The 20,520-nt window shown below is 30.6% G+C and overlaps 8 protein-coding genes and 1 pseudogene across 9 annotated transcripts, besides 4 other annotated features; 8 read left to right on the top strand and 1 right to left on the bottom strand.

Moving 5' to 3' along the window:
• Positions 1 to 10: 10 nt before the first annotated feature.
• TVAGG3_0199210 (beige/BEACH-related family) lies at positions 11 to 5,974 on the top strand (the record flags this gene model as incomplete). The annotated part of the gene is made up of 1 exon (XM_001319496.1): positions 11 to 5,974. One exon carries the CDS (start codon positions 11 to 13, stop codon positions 5,972 to 5,974), a length of 5,964 nt encoding a protein of 1,987 aa, XP_001319531.1.
• Positions 5,975 to 7,735: 1,761 nt separating this feature from the next.
• Positions 7,736 to 8,278, top strand: TVAGG3_0199200 (RNA polymerase II transcription regulator recruiting protein; the record flags this gene model as incomplete). Its single annotated transcript, XM_001319495.1, has 1 exon — positions 7,736 to 8,278. The coding sequence occupies one exon, from the start codon at positions 7,736 to 7,738 to the stop codon at positions 8,276 to 8,278; it is 543 nt and encodes a 180-aa protein (XP_001319530.1).
• A 574-nt stretch (positions 8,279 to 8,852) lies between these two features.
• Positions 8,853 to 9,888, bottom strand: TVAGG3_0199190 (uncharacterized protein; the record flags this gene model as incomplete). Its single annotated transcript, XM_001319494.1, has 1 exon — positions 8,969 to 9,820. One exon carries the CDS (start codon positions 9,818 to 9,820, stop codon positions 8,969 to 8,971), a length of 852 nt encoding a protein of 283 aa, XP_001319529.1.
• Positions 9,889 to 10,955: 1,067 nt separating this feature from the next.
• Positions 10,956 to 10,983: a terminal%2Cinverted (terminal inverted repeat of Mariner transposon ID:TVAGG3_0199170).
• Positions 10,956 to 12,260: a mobile genetic element.
• TVAGG3_0199180 lies at positions 11,052 to 12,180 on the top strand (annotated as a pseudogene). The gene has a single exon. A coding segment is annotated over exon 1 (1,129 nt).
• Positions 12,233 to 12,260: a terminal%2Cinverted (terminal inverted repeat of Mariner transposon ID:TVAGG3_0199170).
• An 84-nt stretch (positions 12,261 to 12,344) lies between these two features.
• TVAGG3_0199160 (ATP-binding cassette sub-family B family) lies at positions 12,345 to 13,949 on the top strand (the record flags this gene model as incomplete). The annotated part of the gene is made up of 1 exon (XM_001319493.1): positions 12,345 to 13,949. One exon carries the CDS (start codon positions 12,345 to 12,347, stop codon positions 13,947 to 13,949), a length of 1,605 nt encoding a protein of 534 aa, XP_001319528.1.
• Positions 13,950 to 13,994: 45 nt separating this feature from the next.
• On the top strand, positions 13,995 to 14,162 carry TVAGG3_0199150 (uncharacterized protein; the record flags this gene model as incomplete). Its single annotated transcript, XM_051226271.1, has 1 exon — positions 13,995 to 14,162. One exon carries the CDS (start codon positions 13,995 to 13,997, stop codon positions 14,160 to 14,162), a length of 168 nt encoding a protein of 55 aa, XP_051111257.1.
• A 148-nt stretch (positions 14,163 to 14,310) lies between these two features.
• On the top strand, positions 14,311 to 15,171 carry TVAGG3_0199140 (uncharacterized protein; the record flags this gene model as incomplete). Its single annotated transcript, XM_051226270.1, has 1 exon — positions 14,311 to 15,171. One exon carries the CDS (start codon positions 14,311 to 14,313, stop codon positions 15,169 to 15,171), a length of 861 nt encoding a protein of 286 aa, XP_051111256.1.
• A 1,285-nt stretch (positions 15,172 to 16,456) lies between these two features.
• Positions 16,457 to 17,395, top strand: TVAGG3_0199130 (organellar and viral DNA polymerase type B; the record flags this gene model as incomplete). Its single annotated transcript, XM_001319492.1, has 1 exon — positions 16,457 to 17,395. One exon carries the CDS (start codon positions 16,457 to 16,459, stop codon positions 17,393 to 17,395), a length of 939 nt encoding a protein of 312 aa, XP_001319527.1.
• Positions 16,457 to 17,395: a mobile genetic element.
• Positions 17,396 to 19,982: 2,587 nt separating this feature from the next.
• Positions 19,983 to 20,492, top strand: TVAGG3_0199110 (uncharacterized protein; the record flags this gene model as incomplete). The annotated part of the gene is made up of 1 exon (XM_001319491.1): positions 19,983 to 20,492. One exon carries the CDS (start codon positions 19,983 to 19,985, stop codon positions 20,490 to 20,492), a length of 510 nt encoding a protein of 169 aa, XP_001319526.1.
• Between the last annotated feature and the right edge of the window lie 28 nt (positions 20,493 to 20,520).

Raw genomic sequence — 20,520 nt, 5'->3', positions numbered from 1 at the left:
TTTGGAGCAAATGAAGAAGTTTTTGCAATTAGAACAAAACAACGTTGATATCATCAGTGCAGTGCTTCTAAACTTCTCTATGTCGCAGAGATTTTACATCCATGATGAAGATTCCATTGAAATTTTAATAGATTTGATTTCATATCTGAATATCTCAAAAGTTGATCACATTTCGTCAGATAAGTTCAATGATTTCGTACTTTCACTGATAGAAAACCACTTCTTGATAAGAAATCCTCAACTTTTGGAGAAATATTTAATAGAAATTTTGAAATTAATCGAAAAAACACAGATTTTAACAGATTTTACACAAATAATGGCTACAGTATCATCAAATCTGCATCCATTATCTGATAATTTCATTGATTTTTACTTGAATTATTCAAATTTGGAAAATTTAACACAGAAATCGGCCATTCATGTAACATTTCTAATTATTGAGCTAGTTAAAGACGGAAACTTCGACAGGGCAAAGCCAATTCTTAGTAGTTTGCATGATAATTATGAAATTTTCCAAATTTTAGTGAAAGATTACAAATTAGACATCAACATCCTTGAGTTAATCACTCCACAGAACCAAACAGAGATATTAAACATCTTAGAAATGATTTCCAGAAACTATTGCTCAATAATTTTTGTCCAAAAACTGATTTGTTACTTGAAACAAGACAACAATGGTATAAACAGGGATCTTATATATGAATTCATGTTCAAACACCTTATTAAGTCAAATAAAACCCCAAATTTCGGAAATTATTTGACAGAAAACCAGAAGAAACATCAAATTCCAGTTACAGAAGGCATCACATTCATATGTTACATCTATTTCGACCAAAATGATGAAGAATCAGAGCAAATTCCTGTGATTTTGGAAATTAATTTTGAAAATTTTTCTCCAATGAAAGTTTTGATCGAAAGAAACAGTATTTTGTTCGAGGACACAAACAGACAGTATTCAATCCACGACAAATTCATTAAAAATAATTGGAATTTCTTTAGTTTGTCAATTTCTCAAAAAGGTGACACAAATTTGACACTAAATGATGAAACGATTTGTTTTATGACTTCTGAGATAAAAGAGACGATGACTGTTACTGTTGGCAGTAAAATGATTGAGAATAGTGTTCAATCAAAACATTTGTTGAGTAATTACTTGATTTCCAATTTAATTTCTCAGCAAAACATTGAAAAAATCAAAGAAAAAGATTTCAGATTTTTGAGTGAAATCAAAAACTTTTTCGTTTTCGAAGAATCGAAAGAAATCTCTTTCTCAAAACAAAACTTTTCTTCTGTACTCGTCAATCAGTGCAGATTTGACTTGTGTTTCAACTTGTTTAACTCTTGGAAAATAGAAAATAAAGAAGAAAAAGAAAATCAAAATGATAAGAAAGAAATATCTGAAAAAGAAGAAAATAATGAAAAGAATTCTTATGAAAACAATGAAAATGAAGGAAATCAAAATGAAAATCATAACGAAAAAGCAAGAAAAGAAAGTGATGATGAAAATCAAACTGAAAAGAAGGAAATTTCTGAAAAAGAAGAAAATAATGAAGCAAATTCTAATGAGAACAAATATGATAAAAAAGAAAGTGAAGAGAGACAAAAAGAAACAGAAGAAAATGAAGTGAAAAACGACTCAGTTGTTATTAAAAATAATAAAGAAGAATCTGAAAGAGAAAATATGAACAAGAATGAAGAAGAAAAAGAGAAAAGTAAAGAAAATGACAAAGAAGAAAATGTTAAGAATCAACAAAATGAAGAAGAAAATCAACAGTATCGAGTCCAAGAAGAAAGAAATAAACAAAATGAGTTAAACAACAATGAAACAAATAAAAACAGTAGTAATAAAAATAAAGAAAATGATCCAACAAATTTAGATATAAATTTACAAATTGAAGAAAATCAAATAAAAATGAATGAAGATTTGTATGAAAAAGTTCTTTGTCTTTTAGAACTGATGTTGAATTACAACCAGAAATCAGAGTTAATTTTCCTAAAAAGAGATGGATTCCACATCATTTTCTACTTAATTACAAATGGACCGACTGAATTCATCACATTCAAACTCTACAAGAAATTTTACGAAATTTATTTGAACTTGACGCAAACAGAACTAAAAAATCAGATGATGAATGAAATTCTGCTGAATTCAACAATTTGGTCAAAATCAAGAAGCGAAGACCAACTCCAAGTCTACATACACTGGGCAAATGAACTAATTCCTACTCATTATTCTTCAATTGCTAAAATTAAACCATTTAAACGGTTTTTGTGTCAAATTTCTTTACATTACAATTTATATTCACAACTACACAATTTTAGACCAGAAATATCATTAAAGCAGGAAGAAATACCAATGGAAGAGTTCAGATCATTATTTATGACAATTCTTACATTGATTGCACAAAACCAATTCTCTTTAAACAATTTCAAATTAATGATTTCGTTTTGTCAATCAAATCCTGACAGAGAATTTTCCAAATTCGTGTTAGTGTGTTTGAATAATATTATACACACTAATCCATGTCCTGTTTCTGAGTTTGCAAACCAAACTATTGATTTATTGATGACTTTATCAAAAATTTCTGATTTTGCTCCATTGGTTTTGGAAATTTTTATTTTTTTGACATGTAACAAAATAATTTTACATGACAAAAAGGATATTTTAATTTATTTTGCAAAGAATTTTGAGTGCATAACAATGGAAGAACTGAAAATATACATAGACATGATGAAGACAGACTATTCCTTATTAATTATTTGTTGTGTTGCAGCGAAAAAAATTGGAAAAATTGAAGCAATTGAATTATTATTCTCAGGAATTTATCCTTCTAAGGAATTTGCAGCTGAAAAATGTTGGTTTATTTATCCTTTATTCATTTTACATTTGACAAACTCTTATACAAGACAATTACTATTGAGGTTCTTAGTTTTGTGTGATCCTTTACAATGGAAAATGATATTTACAATGATCGATTTCCTCTCAATTAATTGTAATGCAAAAAGTGAATTTTTGAATGCGATTATTACTTATATTTCTTCAGGAGATATTTTGTTGACAGAAGATATTTCAAAAATTTTCATTGATTTGTTCAAAAATTATGTATTCTTTAATTCAGAAAATAAGGTTATGTTGTCACTTTTTATGTCATCTCCTTTTGTAACTCCTGATATTTTTGAGCAGTTCGAGATGAAACAAACTGTTAATAATACCGCGAATTTCTCTGATTTATTGAATTTTATTGAAAAAATTCAATTGAAACAGCAAAAAGTGACATTTCAATTGAATTTAGATTCCAATGGAGAATGGATTGATGCACATTTATGCTTTAATAGTCTTAGTGTATTAGAGAGAATGCAATGCGACGATTTGTTTTATATTATTTGTTATTTTTTGTTGAGTTCGAAATTCAAAAATTTCGAATTATATGTTGAAAACATTTTCTCGAAAAATGACTCGAGAAACAAAAAGAATTTCGAAAGATTCTTAATGTTTAAGATGTATTTATTAACAAAATCAAATGATTATCAATGTTTTGTTAATGATTTCATTTGTTTTGAGAATTTTTCGAAAGATTTTTCTTTTGATTTTCAAAATATAAACGAAATCAAAAGTTATTTCGAAAATGGAATCAAATACAACATGGAATACCATGATTTATCAGCCCTCTGGGCTCTTTCTGTTGAAGGAGAACTACACATGATGAAATCTGATTTGTACAAAGGAAGAAAATCATGGAAAATCGTCGAAAATTTTGTTTCTTCTTCATCTTTGACATGGAAAACTAATGAAAAGAAACACTACAGAAGAGATGAAACAGGATGTTACTCAACATGCCCTTTCAAACTCAAAGTTAACCATAATTTCGATGACCACAAAGATGCAGAAAATTTAAACAAAGAAATTGAATTGTTTTCTCAAAAAAGTGACACAAAAAAGGTCGAAAACTTCGATCGAATTAATTCTTCATTATTTAGACCTTCTTTGTGTTCATTCCAAATCAAATGGATCACTATTTCAAAACAAAAAACTGCTGAAGTCAAAATTTACGAAAAAGAATTTTATGTCAATTTTCCAACCGGAAAAAGTCAAAAAATACGTTACGACATAATTGGATTGATCAGACACACGACTTACTTGCATCATTTCGATTCAGCTTTGTTGTCTTTGATCAATGGAAAAACGTATTTTTTGAGATTTCGCAGTGAATCAGAAAGAAATAAATTTTCAAACGAAATCGAAAAAATAAAAAGTGACATAAATATTTCAAGAAAAATGATCGTTGAAGATAACGATCAATTTCTTCAGAAATGGGTGAAAGGCGAGCTTTCTAATTTCTCGTATTTGATCTACTTGAATTTAGTTTCTGGTCGAACATTCCGTTGTTCAAATCAATACCCAATTTTCCCTTGGACTTTGACCGATTATAAAAGTGACAAGCTTAATTTAAATGACGAAAATGTCTACAGGGATTTAACGAAACCCATTGGTGCATTGAACGAAAACAGACTTAAAATGCTTAAGAAACTAATGGAATGTTTGAAAACAAATGACCAAAAGTATTATTTATATTCTAATGGACCGAATTGTCCATTGACTTTATTCCTTTTATTAGTTAGAGTTGAACCATTTACTTCTTTACACATTGACATTCAGGATGGAAAATTTGATACAGCTGAAAGACAGTTCAAATCAATAGAACAACTCTTTGAAAATGTTTCTAATGATATGAATGATTTCAGAGAATTAATTCCTGAGTTCTTTTTCTATCTAGATTTCCTTCTCAACAAAGATAAATTTAATTTAGGTTTGGAAAACGAAGGAAATGTTTTGCTTCCAAAATGGTCAAATAATTCTCCTTTTGAATTCGTTTATAAAATGAGGAAATCTCTTGAGTCTGATTTCGTTTCTAAGAACTTAAATCATTGGATTGATTTGATGTTCGGTTATAAACAAAAAGGTGACGAAGTGGTTTTGTCAGATAACATTTTCAATCCAGATTTATATGACAATGTTTGGGACCAAAAAAATCTGACAAAAGAACAGATAAATACATTGGAATTGGGATTGAAACACCTCGGTCAAATGCCTGCTCAAATATTTGACAAACCTCATCCACCAAAAAGTGACAATTTGACACAACCAACTGTCAAAACCAGAATTTTAAGATTTACGAAAAAAGTTGTTGAAAAAGGCAAAATTTTCGAAGATTTTGTGAGTATTTGTACAGAAAAACAAATTATCTTTGCATGTATTTCATCACAAGATATGATGAGGGTACCAAAACAAGGAGAAATTGTTGGTTTTGGCGACAAATGCGTTGTTAACGAGAATGGTTTCGTTTTTTACGTTGACAAAACAATTAATTTGAATTCAAAAGTTGTTTATTTCAATTTTTGCCAAATTTACATGGCAATTATTGGCGACGATAACATTGTAAGGATTCTTCAACCCAATTTTGATGGATCTAATTCATTTCCTTATTACAATGGAGATGCGATTGGTGTCGAAATCTCAGTTTCTTTCCATTCTGTTTTAGTTTACTCAAAAAGAAACATTTGTTTGTATTCTTTATCAGGAAATACAGATGTTCTTTCGTTGGATTTCGATGTAGATATATCCAAGGTGAAGATTACAAGTGGATGGGGATTTATTGTTATTTTAACCGAAGATGACGAAATTTTCCTTTACACAATTAATGGAGATTTTGTAAAAAAGTGTCATTTAAACGAAAAAGTGACATCTCTAGAAACATATACAACATCGAAAGGATTCGATTACATTGTGCTCGGGTGCAAGAACGGTGTAATTTTAGAGTCTGACACTATCGAATTGACTTTTGATAAGAAAATTTTCTGTTTGAACGATGAAATAATTGATGCGGTTATTTCAATGAGAGGTTCCTGTTACAATGTGTTAATTAAGTCAGGATCTCTTTATATATTACCTAGAAAAACTATAGATTGTATTTAAATATTAATATTTTTAGTCGGCTTTATTTTACTATTTTTTTTTTCTCTCAAGATTTTTTTTTCTGTCAGATATTCAGAATTTTTTTGTATTTGTATAGTTTACATAGAAATATATAATGGGCTTTTTTAGCAATTTTGCAATAGATAGGCATAATCTTCCAAATTTGGAATAAGATTAGGGCCATATATCTATTTGTACCATTATAAACAGCCTAAATGGGTTGCATAAAAAAATAGCAATTTAATTTGTCCGGCAACTTACACATGAATTACAAATAATTATTAAAACTCCTTATATTTTGGATATAGGTCCGAAATGTCTATTCATAACAGTCAAAAACAATGGATTTTTGAAAATTATTGATTTAATTCGGCCATGATAAAATCGAAGATAACGCGTTTTATCTTGTATTTGGAGTACTAATACAAAATGATTATTCATAAATTGCCTGTAAATTTTTGATGCCTGTAAATTTTCTTTGAGGTTCTCATTTCTCTGACTCTGAAAATTCTCCTAAACCATTTTTTCGGTAGACCATGACATAATATTGCATTAATTAATACAATTTACAAAAGAGAAAATTCATATCTTACAGCTTTTCTGAATTTGTGAAAAGTTTGATTTCCCGATATCAAACACCAATTTAACAGGCTTTGACAGGCGTTCTCAGTTTAACATTATTACCGATATAAAGTAAAGGAAACATAAAAATAAGTAAGCATAGTTAAATTTTCTGATGTCAATTCAATCTGTAAAAATTTAAGATAAAAACTTGAACATCAAATAATCATATACAAATAAAGGTATTGTAATTTTCCATTTCAATTATTTGTTAGGAATTTCAATGAAGGTTCTTCATAAAACCGTTCTTTATGAATATCACAAGATTTTATAATATTTTTTCAGATACATTATTATGTAATAATTAGCCGATCATCCAAAGAAATTTATTATTTGAGAGAAATATTTGTTTCTAACCTATTAAATGAGCCATAACTTAGATTAATCCGACACTCATATAAACAGTATAATTGATATAATATGCTTAACCGAGAAAACTTCTAAAATCTTTAAAAAATGAATGGACATCTAAAATTTCGATGTTTGAATAAAAAATACAGTTAAATAATGTTATCATTATATGACATAATCAGAACCTATACAAGGAACTTAAACAAAGAGTGAATATTATTGAACCAATATTCAGATAAAATCAATTTTTCTAAAAAATGAGAACAAAATAATTTCGGGAAATCTGATTTTAATAATATTACTATTCATGGTCTAGAGAGCATAAATACAGAAAGGTATATTGAACGTTCCTTCATTAACGGGATTCAAAAAATAAAAAATTCAGAGAGGACCATTACAATTATTTTGAACCAGCGATAAAATACTGCGATTTTCGATTATCGCTATATGACTAATACAATCAGAGTATTCCAATTCGATGCTGAAATCCCATAGATTGCCTTTAAAAATTGAAAATAATTCAAATTTTTTAGCTTTTGAGACTTAACGGTCAATTCATAAAAATAATTAAAATATAATTCCGAAAGTTACCATAAGAGTAATATTATTTTTAACAAACAAATGTCGGAAGTTCTCAATTTTTTTTCTGAAAAACACAATGTTCTTATTATATTAAATGACTTAACACAGTGTATTAAATAAAATAATTTTTTGTACAAACATAAAAATCTAAGGTCAACTACATTTTTGAGAGAGTTTCATATTTGAGAACATAGAATAAAATTATTAATGAGTGATAGCTCATCTGACAACACGTATGGAGAGAGTTTCTCCACTACAAGGAAAAGGTTCTCTCCAGAAGAGGATGCAATACTAAAAAAGCTAGTACAAGTTGAAGGAATCAAAGACTGGGAAGAAATTAGTGAGCAATTGCCAGGAAGAACATCTAGACAGTGCAGGGATAGATATAATAACTATCTATTCAAGGAAATAGTTAAAAGACCATGGACTCCAGAAGAAGATCGAATCATCATTGAGAAGAACAAGATATATGGCAACTCATGGTCGAAAATTGCACAGTTCCTTGTTGGGAGAAGTGGAAACAACGTCAAAAATAGATGGCACAAGTATTTATACAATCATTACATGGATTATAACGATCTTGAGGAGAAAAAGGTCCCAGAACCTAAGGAGGAACCGAAGAAGCAAGAAAATGCTGCGGAAGCCTATTGCACTTACTCACTTCTTAACCAAAAAATCACTTTCCCAGATGTTTTAACCTGCAGGCCATGGGAACTAATAACTCCGAAAGATGTATATATTGTAAAATAATAATATCGTTGTATTTTTATTTACTCAATAATATTTCATCTTATACGGTTGTTTTTTGGGATTACAGATTTCATTTCGATGATGTTCACCTGATTTGTTAATCTACTCTTATTTGAATTATTTTGATCATTACTTATTGAACAAATTAATGAAAACACAGGGTCAAAATTTATATCTTAGTTTTTATTCAGCTGATTTGGTGTTTGAGATACGAACAATGATCAGTAGCATATATTGTAAATCGGTTCCAGCAACTTAAAACTTCGAAAATGCACATAATTTACTCTGATTCAATATTTCTTAAATTTGGGAAAGATTATCACGTTAATATATGATAAGAACAAATCAATATACTATCTATTCTGCAAGTAAGGCTAGGACAAAGCCAAACATATGCATAATTCTACTGCAAGTTATATTTTTTGCCACTCAAAGCATGATTCTTTCGATATTTAATCCAATCTTATTGACCAAAAACATATTTAGTAGCATATACTCCTCCGCAGATACGAGACATAAATTATGTCAATTCGTATCTATTAAATAGACAGCGCATATGAAAAGAATAACATCATTATCGCATGAAAATATAATTTATTATAATAATATTCAATAATATATCATATAAAAAAACAAATATGGATTTCTTCTTCAGCTCAATTCGCAGGAATAAGAAATACACAATTCTCATTATTTTGCAAATATAACCGCTTCATTGTACCTTCTTGTTGGGATTTTTGGCAAGGTTGGATTCATCATTTCGAAGAACGAAGTTCCTTCGTCTTTCGCTGATTCAGGGAATGTAGACGCCTTTATAAACATTCTAGATCGCGATCTTCTTCTAACGGTTTCGCTTGTGTTTTTATGAATTATAACTTCTTCCCGTTTAAAGCCAACACAATCAGGGAGAGGCGCTCTTTTTATGTTTGCGAATGCTTCAAAGCGTTCTTTTTGCTCACGTTCTATCTTCTGTCTCTCTTCTTCTTCCTTCTGTAAACGTAATTGAGTGGCAGCTCTAATTTGGTCAGCGCGACGCAATACTCTGGAATCAGCATCAGAAAGAGGAAGTGATTTGAGGAAGTCTAGCATAGATAAGGGCTTTTTCTGGTTTGGTAACGTTCTTGATATTGTTATCTTCTTTCTCTCTGCTTTTGTAACTTCTAAACCATCTAGTATCTCTAAACTTGGAAATTTTTCAATGATTGCTTGGCGGTATCCTTTATTCTGAGTGATTTCATTCCCACGCAAATCTAAAATCTGAAGGTTACGTAAATTTGCTGTTTGCTTTAGGAAATTTTCAATAGATTCAAATTTGTTGTTGGCCAAGTATAACGCGTTTAAAAAAGTCTGCTTCCTAAGGTCAATTTCGCTTAATAAATTATTTCTTGCATCAATAACAAGCAACCTAATGCATGGTTCTAAATTATTCAGGATTTCGAGTTTATTATTGGTTATATACAACACTTGTAAATTTGGAAATAGTTTTAATTGATCAGGTTCAATAGAGGTTATTCCCATTTTATCAAGGACTATCTCTTCCATGTCATGGGGTTTGACAAAGCATTTAAATGCGATGTCAAGAAATGGATTTTTTGGTTTCGTTATTTTTTACAGTCAGAAAAAAAAAATAGTTTTACATCCGATATTGAATGCTTTGAAAGGGTAACCGTTCAAACATAAAATTAAGTCGATCTTTATTGTATTATTTTAATACACAATTGAATCGCACCTCTTTGCATTTTACTCTTCATTTTTTTAATTTTTGAATAATGATTGCTGGATACCATGCATATACAGAGGATCCTATTGATAAATTATATTCAATTAAAAAATCTAATTTTAATGATATTTAATATTTTTATCATTTGTATTAGTGAATTTCAAACCATAAAGCAACAATAGCTTAGATTTCATGCAAAATAGAGGAATGAGAATGATTTGGCAGAATGACTGCAAATATTAAAATATTATCTATTATCTTTATAGTTCATTAAATAATCCAGAAAAATAACTTCATTCCAGATGATTCTGAGATTCATGAATCTGATATGATAATATTTTTGCTAATACAAATAATATTTTTAGACGAGAATAATACAAAATAAGCGTCAATATCATGTCTTTTGAGAATTGTATGTTAGCCAAATGATAATGTGGTTCAATAATCATCATAAATTGATGACTCATCAACAATACAAATTTCAATCCTTGTCAAAAATTTGAATGACTAACAACAACACTTGATCGACTTTAAATTCGTTATAAGACCAATATAACAAACATAATTAACTTCATATATTTTTGAATATCGGTAGATTTTTCAAATTGAAAAATAAAATTTTTTTGAGCAGATATTAAAACATTTTTCATAATGCCGGCTAATAGACGATCTTCACATGAATACTCTGATAGGAGTTCCAGCGAGTATTCGATGAGCACAAGCTCTTGTGAAGTTCAAACAAAATTTTCGAAAGAAGAGAATAAAAAATGACGTGGAAAAGTTTACTCATTATTATTAACAGATCCATATGCAATTGGATCTTTAATACCAACGCTTGTTACTGGAGCATTCCCTATTTTCACTTTCTATTTCCTTGGTAACATCATTACAAGTATGAGTAATTACACATTAGGGAAAATTGATAATCCAATGCCAACAATCTCCAAACAATTAATATAGGGTGTCCAAAGGTGCGTTTAGCACAGCGCTCTATATGAGACTATTAAAGGAGATATATGCTGATTATAAATATATAATAAAAAATATGAATATATGTATATGATGAGTATGTTGTATTTTGGCGCCATGCCGGGATATAAAATGAATTTTGAGACAAGAGGCGGTTTCGCGGGAAATTTTGGCGGGATTTTTTTTTCATTTTTTTAATGAATCATAAAGAAAACATCCTCGCTCTTGCAAAAAAATGCAAAGACTGTAAAAAAATCTACGAGACATTGGTAAAATGCTTCGGTATGGATGCTCCTAGCTATTCCACTGTAACGTATCATGTTAGGATGTATCACTTCATGAACAAAAAGGCGCCCATCATAAAAATTGACAAAAAATCGCCGGATCAAAGAAAAATCAAAGCAATTCTTCAAGCGCTAGATGAAGACCCAAGAGCATCACTCAGAAGGATAGAGGAGATGACAAAGATACCACGTACAACAGTCAGTTATTATCTGCACAATTATTTGAACTACAAACTAGCGTATACACGTTGGGTTCCGCACAACCTTAATTCAGTTCAAAAAAAATCTAGAGTCCAATCTTCGAAAGAGCTCCTCTCTATATTGGGTGCGTATCAATCCAAGAAGTTTCGCTTTTTAGTAACAGGGGACGAGTCTTGGTTTCAATATGCAACAGAAGCCAAAATCATGTGGATCCCGAAGGATGAAAATCCGCAAACATTCCCGAAGAAAAAAATTGACACACCAATGATGATGTTGTCGGTTTTTTGGGGCGTGAATGGCATCATCGCAATTGATATTCTTCAAAAACCGAATACGATGAATGCTCAGTATCTAATTGACAATGTTCTTACTCAAATTATCAATTCTGATGAGTTTGAGAAATCCAAACAACAAAAACAAAGTTTGCAATTCATTTTGATAATTCAAGAGTTCACAAAAGTCATAAGGTAATGAATTACTTGTTGGAAAACAATGTCAAAGTTATTCCAAACCCAATTTATTCACCTGATATTGCACCCTCTGACTTTTATTTATTCGGCACGCTAAAAAAGAGAGCTGAAGGACGCGAATTCGCGAGTCCAGATGATCTTGAAAATTTTGTAAGAGAGCAATTTGAGCAATTTTCTCATGATGATTTAAAGCGTGTCTTTCAAGCCTGGATCGATCGCTGCGAACGCGTGATTGAATCCAATGGTGATTATATTTAAATAAACTTTATATATATGTAACTTGTTTATTTCTATTCGCAGTATTCAGGTTTGTGCTAAACACACCTTTGGACACACTATATTATGATAGGAAGTATATTTTTATCATTGCAAGTTTCTTTGTTATCGCTGCTGGAGTTCTTCCAGTTTGTCTCACAATTTTCATGGGTGATCTTGCAAATGTTATGACATCTTCAAAAGATTTTGATTCCGAAGTCAGTAAAATTTGCATCAAGCTCATTATTTACTGCGTCGCATACAGTATAGTAATGGAAATAAAGGATATCCTTGGAGGAAGCTCTGGCCCTTGGTTTCAAACTGATATCCGTAAGAACATATACAAGAAGTTAATGAACCTGGACATTTCATTCTTTGATGCTAACCAAACAGGTACATTGCTCAACAATATTACTTCTGATGTAGCAGTTTTGAATGAAGTTTACATTGCAAAGTTCTTGCAAGTTTTCAATAACATCATCCAAGCCTTATGCGGACTTATCCTTTCATTCGTATACTCATGGAGAGTTTCATTAATTGCTTGTGCGGCCATTGCATTGAGCATTGTAATTTATTACATTGGAGAATATTTTGTTGGAAGACTATGGCATGCGTTCAATCAGAGCGTTAGTAATGCATCGACTAAGGCAGAACAAGTAATCATGGCTATCAAAACTGTGAAATCATTTGATAATGAAATGAAAGAAGCTGACAAATTTGAGGAGAGTGTCAATCAAATCAACAAAGTTTATAACAGAACATCAATCATTATCGGCTGCAAGGATGGTTCAATTACAGCCATTTCATTGTTCATGATCATTGGTATCATCTATTATACAACTTGGATGATTGCTAAAAAGCCAGAATGGGGAATAAAGAATGGAGATCTTATGATTCTTGTGCCATCATTGATCTTCTCAACAATTGGTGTTACTCAAGCACTACAGATGATTGATGACTTCAATAAGGCAAATGTTTCAGGTGAAAGAGTTCTTGACATCCTTGAAACACCTATTATCACTGATAGGAGAGTAGGTGATGACTTCAAATCAGATATCAAAGGAAAAATTGAATTCAAGAATGTTGTTTTCAAGTATCCAATGACAGAGCATTACACTATTAATGATCTTTCATTTACAATCAATCCAAGAGAAACAGTTGCTCTTGTTGGAGAATCTGGATGCGGAAAATCAACAACACTTCAACTACTTCAGAGATTTTATGATATTGAAAGTGGACAAATCTTAATTGATGATATTGATGTCAGTAAGATATCACCATATAACCTTCTAAAATACATTTCAATTGTCCCACAATCACCAGTTTTATTTTCGATGAGCATTAAAGATAACATCAGATATGCAAAAATGGATTCGACTGATAGTGAAATTGCCAACGCCGCCAAAGTTGGAAATGCACACGATTTCATTATGAGGTTACCAGAGAACTACAAAACAGAAGTTGATATTACAAGCCTTTCTGGTGGTCAAAAACAAAGAATCTGCATCAGCAGAGCAATCTTGATGAACTCACTAATACTTTTACTCGATGAAGCCACCGCTGCTCTTGATACAGAGAGTGAAAGACTTGTTCAAGAATCACTTGAAAAGGTGCGCCAAGGAAAAACAGCCATTGTTGTTGCTCACAGACTTGCAACAGTTATTAATGCTGATCGAATCCTTGTTTTCAAGGAAGGAAAAGTAATTGAGAGCGGCACTCATAGTGAGCTTGTTGCAAAAGGAGGCTACTATGCAGCTCCTAACATAGTCTAAAACACATTCTAACATTATTTTTACTATGAGAACATTGACGCACTCATGACGAACGAAGAAGGCTATAACAAACTCATTGAAATGGGAATGGTCGGTGAAAAGATGGGCTGTTTTAAGCTAGATAAGGTATTTTCTGAAGTTCATGTCCTCTCCAAGCGTAAGTATTGGGGCATACTTGAAGACGGCACAGAAATAAAACATTGCATGAAGTAAAAATTTATTTTAAAAAAGTGACATTTTTTAAATTTTATTTGAAATGTACGCTGAGTTTGTTGGAGAAGACCGTTGGGAAACTTGTTTGTTAGATGAGAAATATGAAATGGCATACCATTTTAAAACAATATATTTTTACATATATTAAATGCTTCAGGTTGAAAAACAAAGAACAAAAGTAGCAGATACAAAACCGTTAGACTATATCTTTACAAATGCTGGTAGGACTATTTCAGATGAAGAAATTTCATCCCGAGCATACAGGTTTGACTATCCAATTCGTTGGCTTCAAAGTCCTTCAGATGCAAAGGCAATAGGATTTAGAAGAGTTTTGTTTTCAAATAGAACTAACGCATTTATGTTCGCAGTATATTTTCATGGGCAGTATAAAGGTTCTGATGGTCTAATAGACAAATTTGACGAAATGAGAATCTTTACAGTTCGTTCAGACGAAAGTCTTGAGAAAACTCTAAATGACTTTCAAACTCAAATGAACAAATATTATTGGGAATTTCAAGAAAAATACGACTCTTTACTAAATGGAACATACTATCTGAAACTAGAATATGACAAGATGAACTCCACCGTTTCATTTCAAAAGATTGAAATTAACCCTCCAAGAGATACAGAGTTTTTATTTTGGAAAGTAGACAAACGTTCTTGGGCACAATTTCTTCGGTTACTAAACCAGAACGAACCATTACCACCAGATGGTCCATTTCAATTTATACTTCCACCAGCAGATTTGACAGTTTATAGAAACGTGTTTGACCCTCAAAATGTTATGTGTCATGCAAGTTTCAGTTCAAGCAACAATAGTTTTCTATGTATTGGTAAGGACTTTTATGACTTTGCTTCTAAATTCTACGAACCACCTAGTAACAGTTTCTCTGACTTTCAAGTTTGGTTCACAACAAATGGTGTGCAACATATTATTCCATTGTACTATGACTTTTATCTCGAATTGTCTTTCATATATAACTACGGAAAAGTGCTGAAAAAGTATTGAAAAATACTTTTAGGGTAGAAGGTTAGATCTAACCTCTTTTTTCACCTCTTTTCTACCCTCTTGAATTTTCATGACTTCTTCGTAAATGTTTTTTCACCTCTTGAATTTTCATGACTTCTTCGTAAATGTTTTGTCAAGACTTCTTCGTACATGTTTTGTCAAGACTTCTTCGTAAATGTTTTTTCACCTCTTTTTTCACCTCTTGAATTTTCATGACTTCTTCGTAAATGTTTTGTCATGACTTCTTCGTAAATGTTTTGTCAAGACTTCTTCGTAAATGTTTTGTCAAGACTTCTTCGTAAATGTTTTGTCAAGACTTCTTCGTAAATGTTTTGTCAAGACTTCTTCGTAAATGTTTTTTCACCTCTTTTTTCACCTCTTGAATTTTCATGACTTCTTCGTAAATGTTTTGTCAAACATGAACGTAAATGTTTTGTCAAGACTTCTTCATCGTAATGAGTGTAAAGGACCCAAAAATAAAGTTTATGTTAGAATGTTAGATCTAACACGTTTTCTAACACGTTTTCTAACATGGTCTAAAACTCTTGAATTTTCATGAATTTGTCATGAATTTCCTTAGGATAGAAAAAATAAAGTTAGTTTTTTTTGTATTTTTTTGTATGTAAGATATGATTTCAGGGATTTTTTTGACGAAGTGTCAACGTTCACTTCGTCAAAAAATAACAGTTATCTAATGAAAAAGTGTCATTTTTTTGTATTTGACGAGAATGTCGGGTAGATGGTTAGATCTAACACGTTTTCTAACACGTTTTCTAACATGGTCTAAAACTCTTGAATTTTCATGACTTCTTCGTAAATGTTTTGTCAAGACTTCTTCGTAAATGTTTTGTCAAGACTTCTTCGTAAATGTTTTTTCACCTCTTTTTTCACCTCTTGAATTTTCATGACTTCTTCGTAAATGTTTTGTCATGACTTCTTCGTAATGAGTGTAAAGGACCCAAAAATAAAGTTTATGTTAGAATGTTAGATCTAACACGTTTTCTAACACGTTTTCTAACATGGTCTAAAACTCTTGAATTTTCATGAAATTTACACCAAAAATAAAGTTTATGTTAGAATGTTAGATCTCACCTGTTTTTTCACCTCTTTTTTCACCTCTTGAATTTTCATGAAATTTACACCAAAAATATAATTTATGTTAGAATGTTAGATCTAACACGTTTTCTAACACGTTTTCTAACCTCTTGAATTTTCATGAATTTTCCCGAAATAAAAAATAAAGTTAGTTTTATTTTTTTTATTTTTTTTATTTTGTATAAAAGATATGATTTCAACAATCGGCACAACAACAATTCAAACAACAGCACCAAACTCGTTAGTCATGAATCCAACATCTATGTTAGTAGAGATGAAAAGCTTCATTCCTTCTTCATATACTTTCGAAACAGAAATCCAGAAGATAAAGCAAGAACTTTTAACATGTAATTTAGACTGTAGTGCGAAAGATGAAACAAATGAACAGTATCTTTATGAAATGCAGGACATTATTGACCATTTACCCAAATTGCCTGAAATTCAGCAACAAAAACACACTATTCCTGAATTCGACGAAATAGAAGTCAAAGCAACTGACTCAGTAGAAATAAAGAAGTTCATACGAAAGGTAAACTATGAGTTTCTAGGATTTCATTGCAACCATAAGGTTATGGACAAAGATTGCGACATGGTATATAAGAATGTTTCTGACATATATAAATCTGAAGAATTTAAGACCTACGACAACTTTGTTTCGTTAGTTGCTGAATGTGTATGGCAGATAAGAGATAAAGATAGAAGAGGCAAAGTATGGAATAAACAGATAAAACCAGCAACTTTTGAGTTAAAGAAAACCATTGACGCTTTAGTTGTTCTAGCTGGTTTTATTTCAATGTATAACGCAAAAATGAACCCGCAATGTTCAAAATGTAAAGCGGCAATTAGGAAATATAACTACTCCGTCAAAGAGATAGAACGTATGAGAAACGACTATGCAGACTTAAAGAAAGAAGCAGAGAAGCCGGTAGAAAATAAAATGGACATGTTAGCATTTCTGAACAAAAACTATCCAACTGCTGAAGATTTCCTTCTGTCTGACGTCAAGAAGAAGTATAAAGAAACTTTCGGCATAGTTAAAACATTCGATATCCTCAGCGAAGAAATAGAAGCTACAAAACTGTTTAAAGTCATGAACCATCGCAACATATACCATGTAAAACGCTTGTAAATAGTTATGTTAGAAAAGAGGTGAGAAAACGTGGTTAAATTCCAGCTTCAGTGATTTTCTAATAATAAACAATACTTTTTATAATTATAAAAATTGTCATTTATTTACATGATGCTTCTGTTTAAATTCTTATTCAGTTGATTATTTTTTGAATTTACGCCCGTAATCGAACCATCATTAATTGAATTAATTCATGAAATTAGAAAATGAAATTAGCTTTATAATATGCTAATATTAACATTTTATTTGAATAATTATTTATATTTGGTCGGTGACAATTAGAAATTTTAACCCCTCAATTTTTCCTATGAAAATGATCGGAGAATTTAACTCTTAATAATCAAGAAAATGTGAAATACATGATACATTAATATAATAAGTATAATCTAATGATTATTCAATAATTTGAGAAATCCAACGGTTGTAACCTCGAACTCTTTGAATTTTTTGATAATAAATTCTAGCTTTAATTTAATTTATTTTTTGTTCGTTTCCTGTAATGCTATCCACCACAAAGTCCTATTTTTCAGAAGATGAAGATAAAAAGCTGAAGAGATTAGTTGAAAAACATGGACCTGCGAATTGGTATATGATTTCAAAACAGATGAAAAATAGAAATCCTAGACAGTGCAAAGATCGATGGGAAAAATTCTTGGCACCAAATATCAATAGAAAACCTTATACTGATAAAGAAGACCACATTATATATTCCAAAAATATAATGAGTTTGGACCGCAATGGGCAAGAATCGCGAAATATTTAAGCGGAAGATCAGACGTTAGCGTGAGAGCTAGGTACAATTTTCTAATTAGGCATAATGTAACGCTTGATTTTTATTATAATTATTTTAAACCAAAAGAATCTGATAAAGAATAATCTCCACAAGATCCTATATCAAACATACTTGACTTTAATATTGATTCAATCTTCGCGGAATTCTTTTAACGATTTCTTATTTAAATAAAAATATATTTTTGCTATTACTAAGTACAGTTCATTCTTTTAGACAATATTATTAAATAACTTTAATATAATACGGTCATTATTAGTCATCAAACGAGTAATATATGAGTAAATTATTTCACTTTTATTTCAGAGTTTCGAAATGACAATTTGAATGATCAAATTAAGGGTCAAAGTATAATCAGTTGCGTGAGTCCGTATGTTTCAAAAATAACTTTAAAATTTTTCTAGATTTTCAAGTTATTTTATAAAAGTATAAACACTTTTAACCTTATAATATTAGCATCACATCAACATATACAAACACATTCAAATCTTACAAAAATTGGTCTGAATAATCTTGAGATACCGATTGTGAATCCTCAAATTAACTATTAAGCTTACATAACCCATAGGCATGATTATACACATATTTTTATTGAAATAAAGCTAATTAAAACCTTTCCAATAAGAATTTTTGTATAAATTATTTGATCAACCTAGCAATAAAAAGTTGTTTTGAGTGACATATCAAGATATATTGCATTATTCAATATAATCATATATGAAGCTGCATTTCTTCATCCGATATAAATTTTCAATTTTTTTTTGATTTTGATTTTGAATGACACATTTGCTTGTTTTATGCAATGTAAAGCTCCCAGAACAAATTTGTAAAATCGAAAATTTACCATCTTTTTCACACTTTTTGGATTAAAAAGACTATCATTATTTATATGTTTTTCCTAGTGTACCTGGCAATATCTGAACCAAAAACATGTTCCAACGAGTCTAAAATTTATGATTTAGATAATATGTCACACAAATTAAGCATCAAAGACAATTCTTTTTGCATTTATTTCGACTTCCAAAATAACATTTTATCAATTAATTTTGCCTCCATGTACAATTACACAATAGAAGTGTATGATGTAGATAGCACAGAAATCAAATTTAGCACAACAATTAAATATTCGACTGTTATGCTTAATCAAACAGCAGGTTTTATCAAGTTCACACCATCGAATACAACAGATAATACCATCAAATCTATTGTTATGACAAAAACAAAAATTACTCGAAATATCATGAAAACATTATCAGAACAAAAATACATCAACATCAAGAGATGTGCCCTTAAAATGATGACATCATCATCTCAATTTATGATATTTCTGGAATCCTTGCATTTATTATTTTTTGTATTTAGATTTCAAAGCATCCAGATAGAGCAATACGTTGTGGATGTCTATTTTACTGTTTCTATTTGAGATTCCCTGGATTATTCAATGCTGCATACGATTATTATTATATTCAAAATGATCAGGAAAAAGAATGTTCATATCCATTAGCACAATATATTTTTAGTTGTTGGATCTGTGAATGCTGTGGTTGCTGTGACTTAAAATGCGACTTTTGCCCACATGAAAAAGCAGTTTGTGATGATGTGTATGTTCATTGTGATTATTGTTGTGGCTGCACTTGCAAATGTCAGGATGATGAAAATTGCTGTAAAGAAGTATGCTGCTGCAGAATTTCCAATGATGTGGAGAATCATTGTCGTTGTCTGAGATGCAATGAGTTTTGCCCAGGATGCACAGAATACGAATATTGTCGTGAGATTATCGGTGGAATATTTTTCTTTATGTGTTACATTGCATATTTGTTGATTTCATATCTTTTGTTCCCTCTAATATTATTGTGTGCTTCATGCGCTTCATGCGGAACAGCCAACGAAAAGGAGAGATACTTCGAAGATAATATGGATAAATTTTTAGAGGAAAGTGAAAAACGAAAAGCAGAATATGCAACAATGACTCCTAATGATGCTGCCAAAGCAAAGAAGGAAAGAAGGAGACAATGCGTTCAAAAAAGATATAGGGAAGAGCAAGAAAAATATGAACAATTTCTAGGTCAGAGGCAACTACAAACAAATCAGTCTCAAGATTTTAATTCAAACCAGGAACAACCTGGACAGCTCTACGAACCTCTACAGCTAAACAATCAACAACTGCCTGATCTGTCTGCTCCGAATGTTTTTTACCAGTCTCCTCCACAACAAGGAGTATCACCTAATTCTCCATATTATAATCATTATTCACAGCAATCAGGACAACAATTTCCGCAACAAGAGCAATCACCAGATAATAATTAGCTCTATCAAAGTGATGGAAATCAAAATA

This window comes from Trichomonas vaginalis, chromosome IV (genome assembly GCF_026262505.1).
Source record: "Trichomonas vaginalis G3 chromosome IV, whole genome shotgun sequence".
Lineage (NCBI taxonomy): Eukaryota > Parabasalia > Trichomonadida > Trichomonadidae > Trichomonas > Trichomonas vaginalis.
The sequence above is the reverse complement of the archived record's forward strand: the minus strand, read 5'-3'. Positions and strand labels throughout refer to the sequence as shown.